The 10,785-nt window shown below is 49.8% G+C and overlaps 1 protein-coding gene across 1 annotated transcript in view; it reads right to left on the bottom strand.

Moving 5' to 3' along the window:
• SERPINF1 (serpin family F member 1) overlaps positions 1 to 4,865 on the bottom strand; it is a 7,470-nt gene extending 2,605 nt beyond the window's left edge. The window contains exons 1-5 of the mRNA XM_007937448.1: positions 4,782 to 4,865; positions 2,951 to 3,149; positions 2,101 to 2,256; positions 1,516 to 1,719; positions 2 to 140 (exon numbers count right to left, since the gene is read on the bottom strand). Coding sequence (XP_007935639.1) covers positions 2 to 140; positions 1,516 to 1,719; positions 2,101 to 2,256; positions 2,951 to 3,149; positions 4,782 to 4,865 — 782 coding nt within the window. The remainder of the gene's footprint in view (position 1; positions 141 to 1,515; positions 1,720 to 2,100; positions 2,257 to 2,950; positions 3,150 to 4,781) is intronic.
• Between the last annotated feature and the right edge of the window lie 5,920 nt (positions 4,866 to 10,785).

Genomic DNA, 10,785 nt, shown 5'->3' with positions numbered 1-10,785 from the left:
GCAGTTGAGGTCAGAATCCAAGCCATAGCGTAAAATGGCCTTAGGGTCTGACATCATGGGGACTCTCACGGTCCTCTCCTCATCCAAGTGGAAATCCGCGAGGGAAGTCTTTTTGGAATCAAACTTTGTTACCCACTGCCCTGGAATGAAATAAACAGTGTCCTGAGCCCCCAGACACTACAGAGGCGGTGGGTCCATGCTGTTGTTGAAAATTGTCTGGCTAAAGAACCATGGTCAGCCCTGATATATCAGGTCATAGCTCTCCCAAACTGTGTGGTTTGGGCCACAGTATTTCCAAGACCCTGGATATATTCCACAAGCAAATTCAGAAGGAACTAGTTATTTTATTGATTTAACTCTGCATTAGACAAGTTCTATAGTAGCCTGTAGAACCCTCAACAAGATGGATTGACACAGTGGCTGCAACAATGGGCTGAAGTATAGCAAAGATTGTGAGGATGGCACACGACCGGGCAGTGTTTTGTTCTTATACACAGACAGGGTCGCTGTGAGTCAGAACCAACTGGACGGCACCTAACAACAACAGTAGCCTGTGAGAAGGGTAGACTGGTGTTCACTTTTATGTGGTGTCTCTGGGAAATGGAATCAAAGAATGTCAGAGCTGGAAAGGACCTCAGGAATCACCTGATCAGCCCTCTTACCTTATAGCTGAGAAAGCTGAAGCCCAAACAGGTGACATGACCAGCGAGCTGATGACCAAACTCATTTAGTTTAGTGTGGTCTTCAGACTGGTCCGCAGCTGCTGCTTCCAATCACTGGAAATCAGTGCTTCAAGTGGGGAGCCATTTGTCTTCTCTAGGAGTTTAGGGGGAGGTTGCCCAAAAGCCCGCCCAAGCCCTTATCTGAATGAGTCTGTTGTCAAGTCAGGGCTGTGCCATCTGGCCATGTCACCACAGCCTAGAAGAGTGCTGTTAGATAACTAGCGACCATTTCTTGAGCTCTGGCTGTGTCTCAGAGACAGTACCAGGGTTCTTGTGTAAAGACGAGACAACAAAGACAAAATGCCAATGAACCAGTGTAGTGTCCTCATTTTAAAGATGTGGAAATCAAATTTACTCTGTAAATCTTCACCCAAATCAAAATAAAATTTAAAAAAAATAAATAAATAAAGATGTGGAAATCAGCCCAGAAAGGTTATGAGACTTAAAAAGAGTTCCACAGCTAGTAGAGGCTGAACTGGGATTGGAATCTGATCTGACTCTAAGAAATCTAACACTGCCCAGCTCCCAGTAGGCACTCAAGTATAAATTCTATTTCCCTCTCTGCTATCCTTTCTCCACAAGCCTCTTATACTTTCTAGACATCTATCAAATATTTGCCAATTTCTTAGATTTGGTGATAAGCAGTTCTCTCTGAGGCAAGTGTATTTCTTCGCTCCCCCTGGCTTTGCCCCTGCACCCACGTTGGGCATGGTCTTTGACTTCTCCCTTTGCCCCGTGCTCTCTAACGCCTCCTATCCACCCTCGACCAAAAATGAAGTGGAGCAGCCCTCACCCTTAAAGTAAGCCACGCCCAGAAGGAGAATGCTGATTCCACTAGGCACTTCCCTTGTGGACCTAGCAATCTTCCCTTTCATCTGGGTCTGCACCCAGCTGTTCATCTCCTGGAGGTCCAAGCGGGGGTTGCCGATCAGGATTCTGGGCCTGGTCCCGTAAGACTTTTCCAGTGGCGCGACAAAGCTTGATTTTATCCGCAGCTCTGGGACGAAGTAGAACAGAAGTTAGCACACAGGAGCTAACCCAGCGTCCTGTCAGAGCATGCCCGGCGCAGGCTCTGGTTGATTACTCAGGCGGCTTCCTGTCCAGCCTTTTCCCAGGACTTAATGCTAGGACTTGAGGCCAGCTTCCCCAGGCACTGGACAGGGAACAAATTTCACTCATTGCTGTTCCACTTCATGTTACTGCTCTGCCCCCGCCTCACCCCACCTCCCTGAGCCCACTTCCTCTTTCTGATCCTCTTTGGGCTCACGAGGCCCCTTCTGGCTTGAGCATACACAGGCTATTGTTGAGAAAGAAACTCCCAGCATGGAGCGTAAAGCCCCACACTCTTTAGGCAGCCCAGGCTGGGAAGGCAGCTCACTCCTCTCAAAGACGATCCGGGAAGCACTCTTGAAGTTCTTCTGGGGGGCAGTGACAGAGGCAAGGAGTTCCTTGTAGGTGCCGTGGATGTCTGGGTTGCTGATCAGGTCGTAGTAGAGAGCCCGGTGGATGGTGGACTCTGTTCGCTGCTCCGCTCCTGCCCGAGAGACAAGGGTGTAAGGCTCGATAGCTGCCCACTGTGGCTCAGATAGCCCAACTGCTGGGACAGGAGATGCTATATACACTTTTTGTGTCTGCTGAGAGCCTGAATAGGCTGACATTGAAGACATTCTAGGTGGACAAGGAGTTCAAAGGCAATGGAAGAAATAGTGACTCCATTCTTAAAGATTTTCCTAAAGTAGACTAAAGGCTTCAGGCCTAGAGAAAGATGTCAGGGTGGGAGTGAGGGGTACAATCCTTATCTTCTTCCATCACAGCACTTGCCAGACTATTCTGTGGTTATCTGTTTGTTTATTTACCCTGGGAACTCAACTGTGACTCCAGTGAGGGTGCAGACCATGTCTACTTGTGTGTGGTTCTATCCCCTGAGCCTAGCCCGATGGTAGGCACATTGTAGAAGCTCATTTAAGGAATGAATGAAGTCACCATGTCATTAAGTGGTCCCCAAGACCACATACCAGCCCCAGCCATTCTCAAGGGAATTGTGTGTGCATAGCCTTTGAGCTCCACTCACACACGTCCAGTCTCTCGGTGCTGCTTCACCCTTCCCCGAGGCAAAGTTTCTCAAGGGCCCAAAGGGCCATATACTTGCAGAGGGACAATGAGGTGCCTTCAAGTCTGTTACTAAGTTTACTTAGTTACTTAGTCTAGGCTTCCTTCTGGGAACTCACCCAGTGACAGGGCAGAGAGTGCCGTAGCCACACTAAGCGGAGACAGGAGCACGTTGGCAGCAGGACTCATACTGGATCTCGCGCGGTAAAGGTCATAGCCAAAGTTAGAGATGGCCGCTGCCAGCTTGTTCACAGGGACCTTGAAGAAGGGATCCTCCTCCTCCACAGGCATCCCCGTGGTATCAGGGGCTGGGGACCCCTGGCAAGAGACAGGAAGTCCTGGATTTGAGTACAAGGACCAATGGAGATGAACAGTGAATAACATGTCTTGTCATTTTGAGTGGGACTGTTGTCTGGCCTCATACTGTCCTTCCTGATTACAGTGAATTTAGCCTAACGTTGGAACAAGTTTACATTCCTGATAAAGCATGAGTTCTCTGTAGGGAAAGACAACCCAGGAGAGAGATTACCTGGCCAGGCTTAAATGCTTGTGACCTGTGAGCCTCCAGCCTGTGAAACACTGATGAAGAGGAGGCCACACACTTACAGAAACCCTGGACTCGGGCCACACCAGGTGACCTCGCTTATTGCCTCCAGGTCTCTGCCTAGAAGGCCCTCCCTCCATCAGAACCTCCCTGTCTTATGGCCCTGATCAGATGTCACCTCCTCCTTCAGATTTTCCTGATCACCCCAAACTGAAGGACCTTTTTATTTTCTGACCTTCTCCTAAGAGTCAACTACCACTTTTTAACCACCTGCCGTGTACCAGGCTCTCTGTTGGCTCTTTCTGTTTGAGTTACTTGTTGATGTGTTTGTTTAATATCCCAAAAGATGAGTTCCTTGAAGGCAAGAACTGGGCCTTTTCTATTTCCTCTCATCCCCAGGACCTGCAGAGAAGGTGTTCAATAGATGAGGAAAAATGAATGGGAATGGCCACAGTGACCCTGTAAGGATGGGTATTTTATTCTTCCTCGCTTATCGGCTGTCTCTTTATCTGACATTTTGCATTTACAATAATACTAAAACGTGTACTATTCGACTGTTTTCTGCATTAGCAGCATACGTCTGGCATTAACAAATGCCAAGGTGCAAAGCAAGAGTAACTCTGGCTGTGATGGTTAAGGTTATATGTCAGTTTAGCCAGGCCATGATTTTTGTGGCTTGGCAGTTATATAATAATGTAATTAGGCAGTTTTATAATGATGTGATCATCCTCCATTTTTGCATAACACCAGTTTTCTCATACAACCTGGTCTTTGGAACCTAACCATGTTGATAAGTGAGGAGTGGGTATGTTTTCCAGTTTTATAGATAAGGAAACGGAAACTTGGGTGAAAGCGATGTATTTAAGGTCACAAAGCTAGTGAGAGTTGGAGCCAGGATTCTAACTTGGAACTCAAGAGAAAGTGTAAGGCTCCAGCCACTGTGTTCCATCTGCCCTGGTTCTTCGTGTGACTGTTACCCCACTGTCACATAGCACGGACTTCCCTCCCGGTGTCTGAATCTGCCTCCACACCCAGACTGCTCGCTAACTCTCTGGGTAGGGAAGAAGTCTGTCCCCCACTCGTACATGATCTCTTGCATCCCAGTCAGCATCAGACACTGACCACTTGGCAGGGACCCACAGGAGTGCAAGATAATGAGACGCGGTCCTCACAGCAGGGACAGCCCTGGACTTTCAAAGTGCTCTTGCTTTAAGGGAATTTGCTTTTGGCCCCACCATGCTCTTTGAAAGGCAGGGCAAAACATATTTTTCTTTTTTGTTGATGGAGACACCGAGACCCTAGATGCAAAGGCCAGAGCCCGGCCTAGACTCTGGGTGCCCGACTCCCTGTCCCACCTGCTATGGAGGGGTTGGGATTGCTGCAGCCACCCTACCCAATTCACTGACCTCCTCCTGACTCCCAGCTGTGTTCTGGGAGCTGCCATGCCCAAGGAGGGCTCCAGTCCAGAGGAGCAGCACAAGGGCCTGCATCCTGGACCTGCAAGAGAAGCACGAGACAGCTGCTGCTTCACTCACCCGCCTGCCTGTGCCTGCCACTGGGCCGCCCTGGGCAGGGAGTGGCGTGGCCAGGGTTGGGCACCTTCCCTCCGGCCTCTCTAGCCTGGAAATGGACCCTTGGCTTAACCACCCTGCCTCCCAGCAGCATCCTCCCCATCCCTGCACCTGCCTCGTGGTTCTTAATCATATCAGGGCTGGTGCTTTTATCCCACTGTCTGTGTCAAGGGCCCACCGTCCAACCTCAAGCCCCAGAGCAGTGGCAGTCCAGTGGTGGTGGTCTCTGAAGGGAGCATGGCCTAGCACAAATGCACAAGGAGGCTTTTCCCCAGAGGAACCGACAGATCATTTAACAGAATTTGGGGCAGTAGAATCGGAGAATGCTGAAAATGGAAGCACCTGGGCCAGCCACTCCTGTCCCCAAGAAGTTTCAAACACTCCTCTTAAACTCCAGTGACTTGGAACTTGAGCCTCATAAGGGAACACATTCCCATCTCAGCAGTTCTGTTTTGAGAGATCTTTCTCTCATGGTTGGGAGTGCAGGGTCTACGGAAAGATAGCCTGGGTTCAAATCTCAATTTTGCCCCTTAAAAGCTCTCTAGATTTCAGTTGTCTCTCCTGTAAAATGGAGATAAAATAGTACTTACCTACTGTTAAGAAAATTAAAGTAGATAATTCCTTAAGAGCCCTTACCTGTGCCAGAGACAGATTAGTGCTCAAATGACTGAGCCAAAATGTCTCCTGTAATTTGGGTCTTTTGGCCCCACTTCTCTCCTGTGAGCCTTACCCTCTTCCCCTTACCACTCTAAAAATAGCTCTGAAGACCCCAGAACCTTCCTTTCTCCAAGTTAAACAACCTAATTGCTCAGTAAGACAACCCACCTCCTAGCAGTGCCTTCCTCCACCCAGGCTCTGGTCTGGCACTTGGACCACAAGGTAAAACTCTGAAATCTGGACTAAAGCATCATCTGCTACAGTGTCCCTTACCCCCCTGGACCTCCTGTATTCATGTCATCTATGAGCTTACCCCTGGAGTCAGGATCTGGGGATATGACAGGACAGAAGCAACCAATGAGGTTCAGATAGGATCTCCCCAAAGGGTTTCTGGTTAGAAAGTGGGACAAAACCAAGGGACTAGTGGACCATGTGAATCTCAGCCTATATCACCATGAGACCAGAAGAACTAGATGGTTCCTGGCTACCACTGTCAACCACTTAGAAAAGGATCCTGGATAGAGTAGAACAATGGGAAATAAAACGCAAAATCATTAAAAAAAAAAAAATGTTGACTGGTCTTATAGAGCCTGGGAAGAGAGACCCCCAAGACCCTAGTCTGGAAGACCCAGACCCCTTCAGGTCTGGAATTGAACTCACTCCCATGGTTTCCAGCCAAATAATAGACATGGGGTGAACATTTACATCAGGTAGATACACTCCTTAGAATGGGAGAACAGAAGGGCAGTATATGCACTGGGAGATAGCTCAGGGGGCAAGAGTACATAGGAAAGGACACAAGGAAGAGGTAACTGCAGGGAGGAAATGGGAAGAGAGCTGTTACATTGTGGGGAATTATAGTCAATGTCACAAAACAATGTGCATGAGCTGCTGTATGGAAAATGAATTTGCTTTATAAACTTTAATCCAAATCACAAAAAAAAATAATAAAATATTTTTAAAAAGGAAAGAGTGGGACAAGTCCTCAGCATCCAGGCCCTTTGGCTAGTCCATGTTCTCCATCCATATTGCGAAGTTACAAAATTACAATCTAAACTCTGTCTCCCTTGCCCCTGCAAGATACACACAGAAGCCTTGAAGATCCTTCAGTATCCTCCTATATATAAATGTGCACACGTATGCACACAACACGTACACACACAGACCAAGGGTTTCTTGGGCTCCTTCAGTATTCTTTTATGTACTGAAATACACACGGACGCGTACACACACGTGCACACCCAACAGCATACACACACAGGCCAAGGGTTTCTTGCGCTCCTTCAGTAGCCTTTTATACACATACACGCTTTTCTGACTTCCCAGAACAGACTGGATCAGAAAGTTGGGAGTGCAGTGTATGATTTTTGGCTAAAGTCCTTACAATCAAGTCTGATGATCCACTGGACAATATTGTGGAGCGTGAAGGGCAACAAAGGGGAAATTGCCTCCTGAGTTTGCTGAGCTTAAGACTGCATTGCCAGTGGGAACCGGTCTCTGGCTGGCGTCTCAGAGGACCAGTTCTACGACCCCTGTATCCTCAGCCAGCTGCTGTTCCACGTGGCTGCTTCCCCCCATGCCACTCAGAGTGGAATCTTCCATTGAGACAACAGGAAAAGCTTTCTGCAGAGCAAAATAGAGACCTTCACACCATCTAGGCTTAAAACAGCTCTCCAGCCAGCCAGCCCCACCCAGTGCCTCCCCTCCCTGAGCCTCAGCGGACTGGTTTCCTGGGAGGCTGAAATTCAGCTAATGCATTAGCGACAAGCCAGGGGAAAAGCTGTTAGTGCTAGTCCTCTGGCTGGGGTGGGAAATAAACTAAGTTCACAATTGCAGTACACATTAACATGGCGCTTTCTTGAGACCCATTAAGACAGTGTGATTGACCATGGTCATCAAGCAGGTAGGCTGGCTGAAGATGAGGTAAGGGAACCTGGTGGGAAAGGCACAGGGGTCCAAAGCCACCCTGGGACTAGACACTGGCAACACTTGGCATTAATCACACCTCTGAACCCACACCCCAAACCCTAGGGAAAGGGAAAGTGAAGAGATGACTGAAACTCCAGACAAGGGCAGAGAGCCGGGGTCTGCGTGAGGGGCCCCTCGAGCACACTCGACTCCCTGTGAAAGGTGATTGCCCCGTGGCCTGGGCAGGGGCAAGGGCAATGGTCCCATCAGGTCCAAAGAGCGATACCCAAGCCAGATTTCTGTGCTACTTGGTGGGGGAGGGTGTAAGAGAAGGCACCTCCCCTCCCTGTTAAGCCAAGGTCAGGCCTTACTACCCACCTCATTCTCCAAATCAAGAGAGAGGCAGGAGCTGGGATTTTTTGATCTTGCCTCCAAGCTAGGAGGATGTGTTCAGAGCCAATACATGTGTTTCCTATTAAATCCAGTGTGAGACAAACGCTATTATCCCCCCTCCTCCTCCTCCTCCTCCCAGAACCACACACTCTTCAAGCCACATGGCAATGGACTTTGTGGGCAGTGCAGGGAAGGACTCCTCCCTCTCCCCTCGCTCTAGAAGCACTGCCCTTGCTCCAGGCCCAACTTTGGTAACCCCACCAGCCCCCAGACAGTGTTCCTGCTAGGGTCCTGGAACCTGAGAGAGTCAGGCCAGGGCCCCCAGAGTTCCACTCCCCAGATTCCGGAGGGACCAGCCCTAGGAACAGAGCTCTGTGGCACCCTCCCCTTCTCACCCTCAGCCTGGGGGCTGAGCTCCCAGTAGACTGGCGAGGGCCAGACAGTGGCAGGGTTTCTGGGAAGTCCACAGCTTTCTTTGGCTCATAGCTGTGGTTTGCCCCGAGAAGCGGAAAGGGTGCGGACAGCCCTCCTCTCCAGCACTGGCAGCTGAACCCCCAAATCCCACTTCCTGGCTGGGTAGATAGCGGTGGTCATCCTTTGTAAGAGGCCAAAACCCCATTGGTCCCCAGCTTTTACTCATCACTAATTTGGCCAAAGAGAATGGGTGGAGGCTGGCTGGAAGGACCCAGCTGTCCTCCATCCCAGCCCTGGGGCAGGCTCAGCGGGCCAGCTGCTGGGCAGTGCTGGGAAGTTATCTTTGGAATCAGCATTAGCTGATTTTGAAAAAGGAGCAGGGCGCCGGGCTGAAGTCCAGGCTGGGCCGCAGGAGGGGCTGCCTCCCTGACTGTCCCAGGTGGGAGTGCCGCTCAGAGAGCCCCGTCCTTCCCTCAGAGCTGGAGAGGCCCTCTGAGGCACTGCTCTCTGCTTCCCCCACCACCACCCCCTCTACTGTTTCCCACTCACTTCATTCAAGTCTTCCTGTCCTCATTTCTGATAGGTGCAGTGGGGTTTGGGGTTCATTAGGCCCTAACTGCTGTTTACCCCGTCCCCCCCAGCTCCATCTGCCCTCTCTCATCCACTTTAGTGTCTAAGCTGCAAGGGCTACTACCTCCCACGTCTTCCCCCTTGCACCCCTCTTTTCTGCTGCCTAGAATACCGCTGCCTCTCCCCAGTCCCTCTTGCCCAGGGGACACGCGGACTTCCCCTGGCACACGGACCAGACAGGGAGCTGCTTTACCTGTGGGTGCACAGCAGCTCCGCTCCCAGCCTAGGTCCCTCAGAGCCCGCACACTGAGGGGCTCCAGCAAGCACAGCCTTTTTGCTGCCTCGCAGTGCTGTGGCCAGCGGGCTTCAGATTACAACTACTCCTTTCTTAAAGCGACCTGCACTCAGTTTGGGCTCTGTGATTGCATCATTGTCTGGTGTTTAACCCACTGCTGCCCATCCACCACACACATGCACACACACACACCCTGAGACACGCATCCATACATCCTGCTCTTCTACGTGAACTTCCTTCAGGGCACTGGCCTGCCATGCTGCCTGCTGGGACATCCCCTGCAAAAGCTGGAGGACCCCCAGAGGGCCAGCCTCAGGTGGGAAGCAGGACTTAGTGTCCTGCAAGAGGGGGCCGGGACACGGACTGATGGAGTGGAGAAAATGGGCCCAATGGTTGGGACTCCTTGTTCTTCCTGGCCCTTGGCTCTTACACTAACTGTGGGATTGAGGGCAAGGTAACTCTCCTGGCTCATTCTTGACTGAATGCTTCTTCAGTTCTGGAATTCTATGATTTCTGAAGATCTAAAAGGACAGTGGGGAAAGTACATGACTAGAGGAAGAAATGAGACCCAGTGTGCACGTTAGTAGTGAGAGGAGGTCTATTCTGTGCCCAGCACCACACGAGGCACAGTAGGGAGAAAACGTAGGCCCTGCACATCTTGGGCAGCAAGATTGTGAAACTAAAACACTGACATCAGAAATAATTATAGGATATAACAGTTCCTCAGCAGGTAATGACTCTTGGCTGGAAGTTCAGTTGTCATTCAGATAAAGAAAGGGGAGTGCTGGAGAGATTTAGCTTTGGGAAGAGAAAATTTGGGGAGAACTGATAGCTATGTTCAGAATTTAAGTGTCCATATGTGAGGCTCCAGGAGCAGAGGGAGGGCCCCTGGGTAGAACTTTCCAGTGGGCAGGGTTCAGCTTTGTGTAGGAAGAATTTGTTGATAGTCCCTTTCAACCAAGAATTGTCAAGTACCTCTAAAGGCACTATGCTAGGTACATGGGGCGGGGGGGTTGATAAATAAGACTCAGTGTTCACCTCCAAAGATGTATTAGCTAATTAGGGAAACTGAGATGAGAAGAGATCATTCTAATCTAATGTGCCACATTCCGTGATAGCAGTCTCTATACATGTACTATCGAATAAAGCGTCCACTTGCCAGGGTGTGGCTACAGAGCACTTGAAATGTGGCCAGTCTGAGTTGAGATCTGCTATAAGGAGCTCTGGTGGTGTAGTGCCTAAGGCATTTGACTGATAACCAGAAGGCTAGCAGTTCAAACCCACCAGCCACTCCTTGGAAGGGAGGTTGGGTAATCTCTGCCTCAGAAACCCAAAGAGGGGTCGCTATGAGTTGGATCCAACTCAATGGCAGTGGATAAGTGTATAAAATACACATGAAATTTTGAATGCTTAGTATGAAAAAAGAATGTAAAATGTCTCTAATTTTTATATGGTTATACTTGAAGTGGTAACATTTCATTATATTGGGTTAAATAATGTTAAAACTAATTTAACCCATATGTTGTTGTTGTTAAGTGCCGTCGAGTCGTTTCCGACTCATAGCGACCCCATGCACAGCAGAACGAAACACTGCCCGATCCC

The sequence above is a fragment of the Orycteropus afer genome, unplaced genomic scaffold (genome assembly GCF_000298275.1).
Source record: "Orycteropus afer afer isolate SDZICR_OR568_19922 unplaced genomic scaffold, OryAfe1.0 scaffold00042, whole genome shotgun sequence".
NCBI lineage: Eukaryota > Metazoa > Chordata > Mammalia > Tubulidentata > Orycteropodidae > Orycteropus > Orycteropus afer.
The sequence above is the reverse complement of the archived record's forward strand: the minus strand, read 5'-3'. Positions and strand labels throughout refer to the sequence as shown.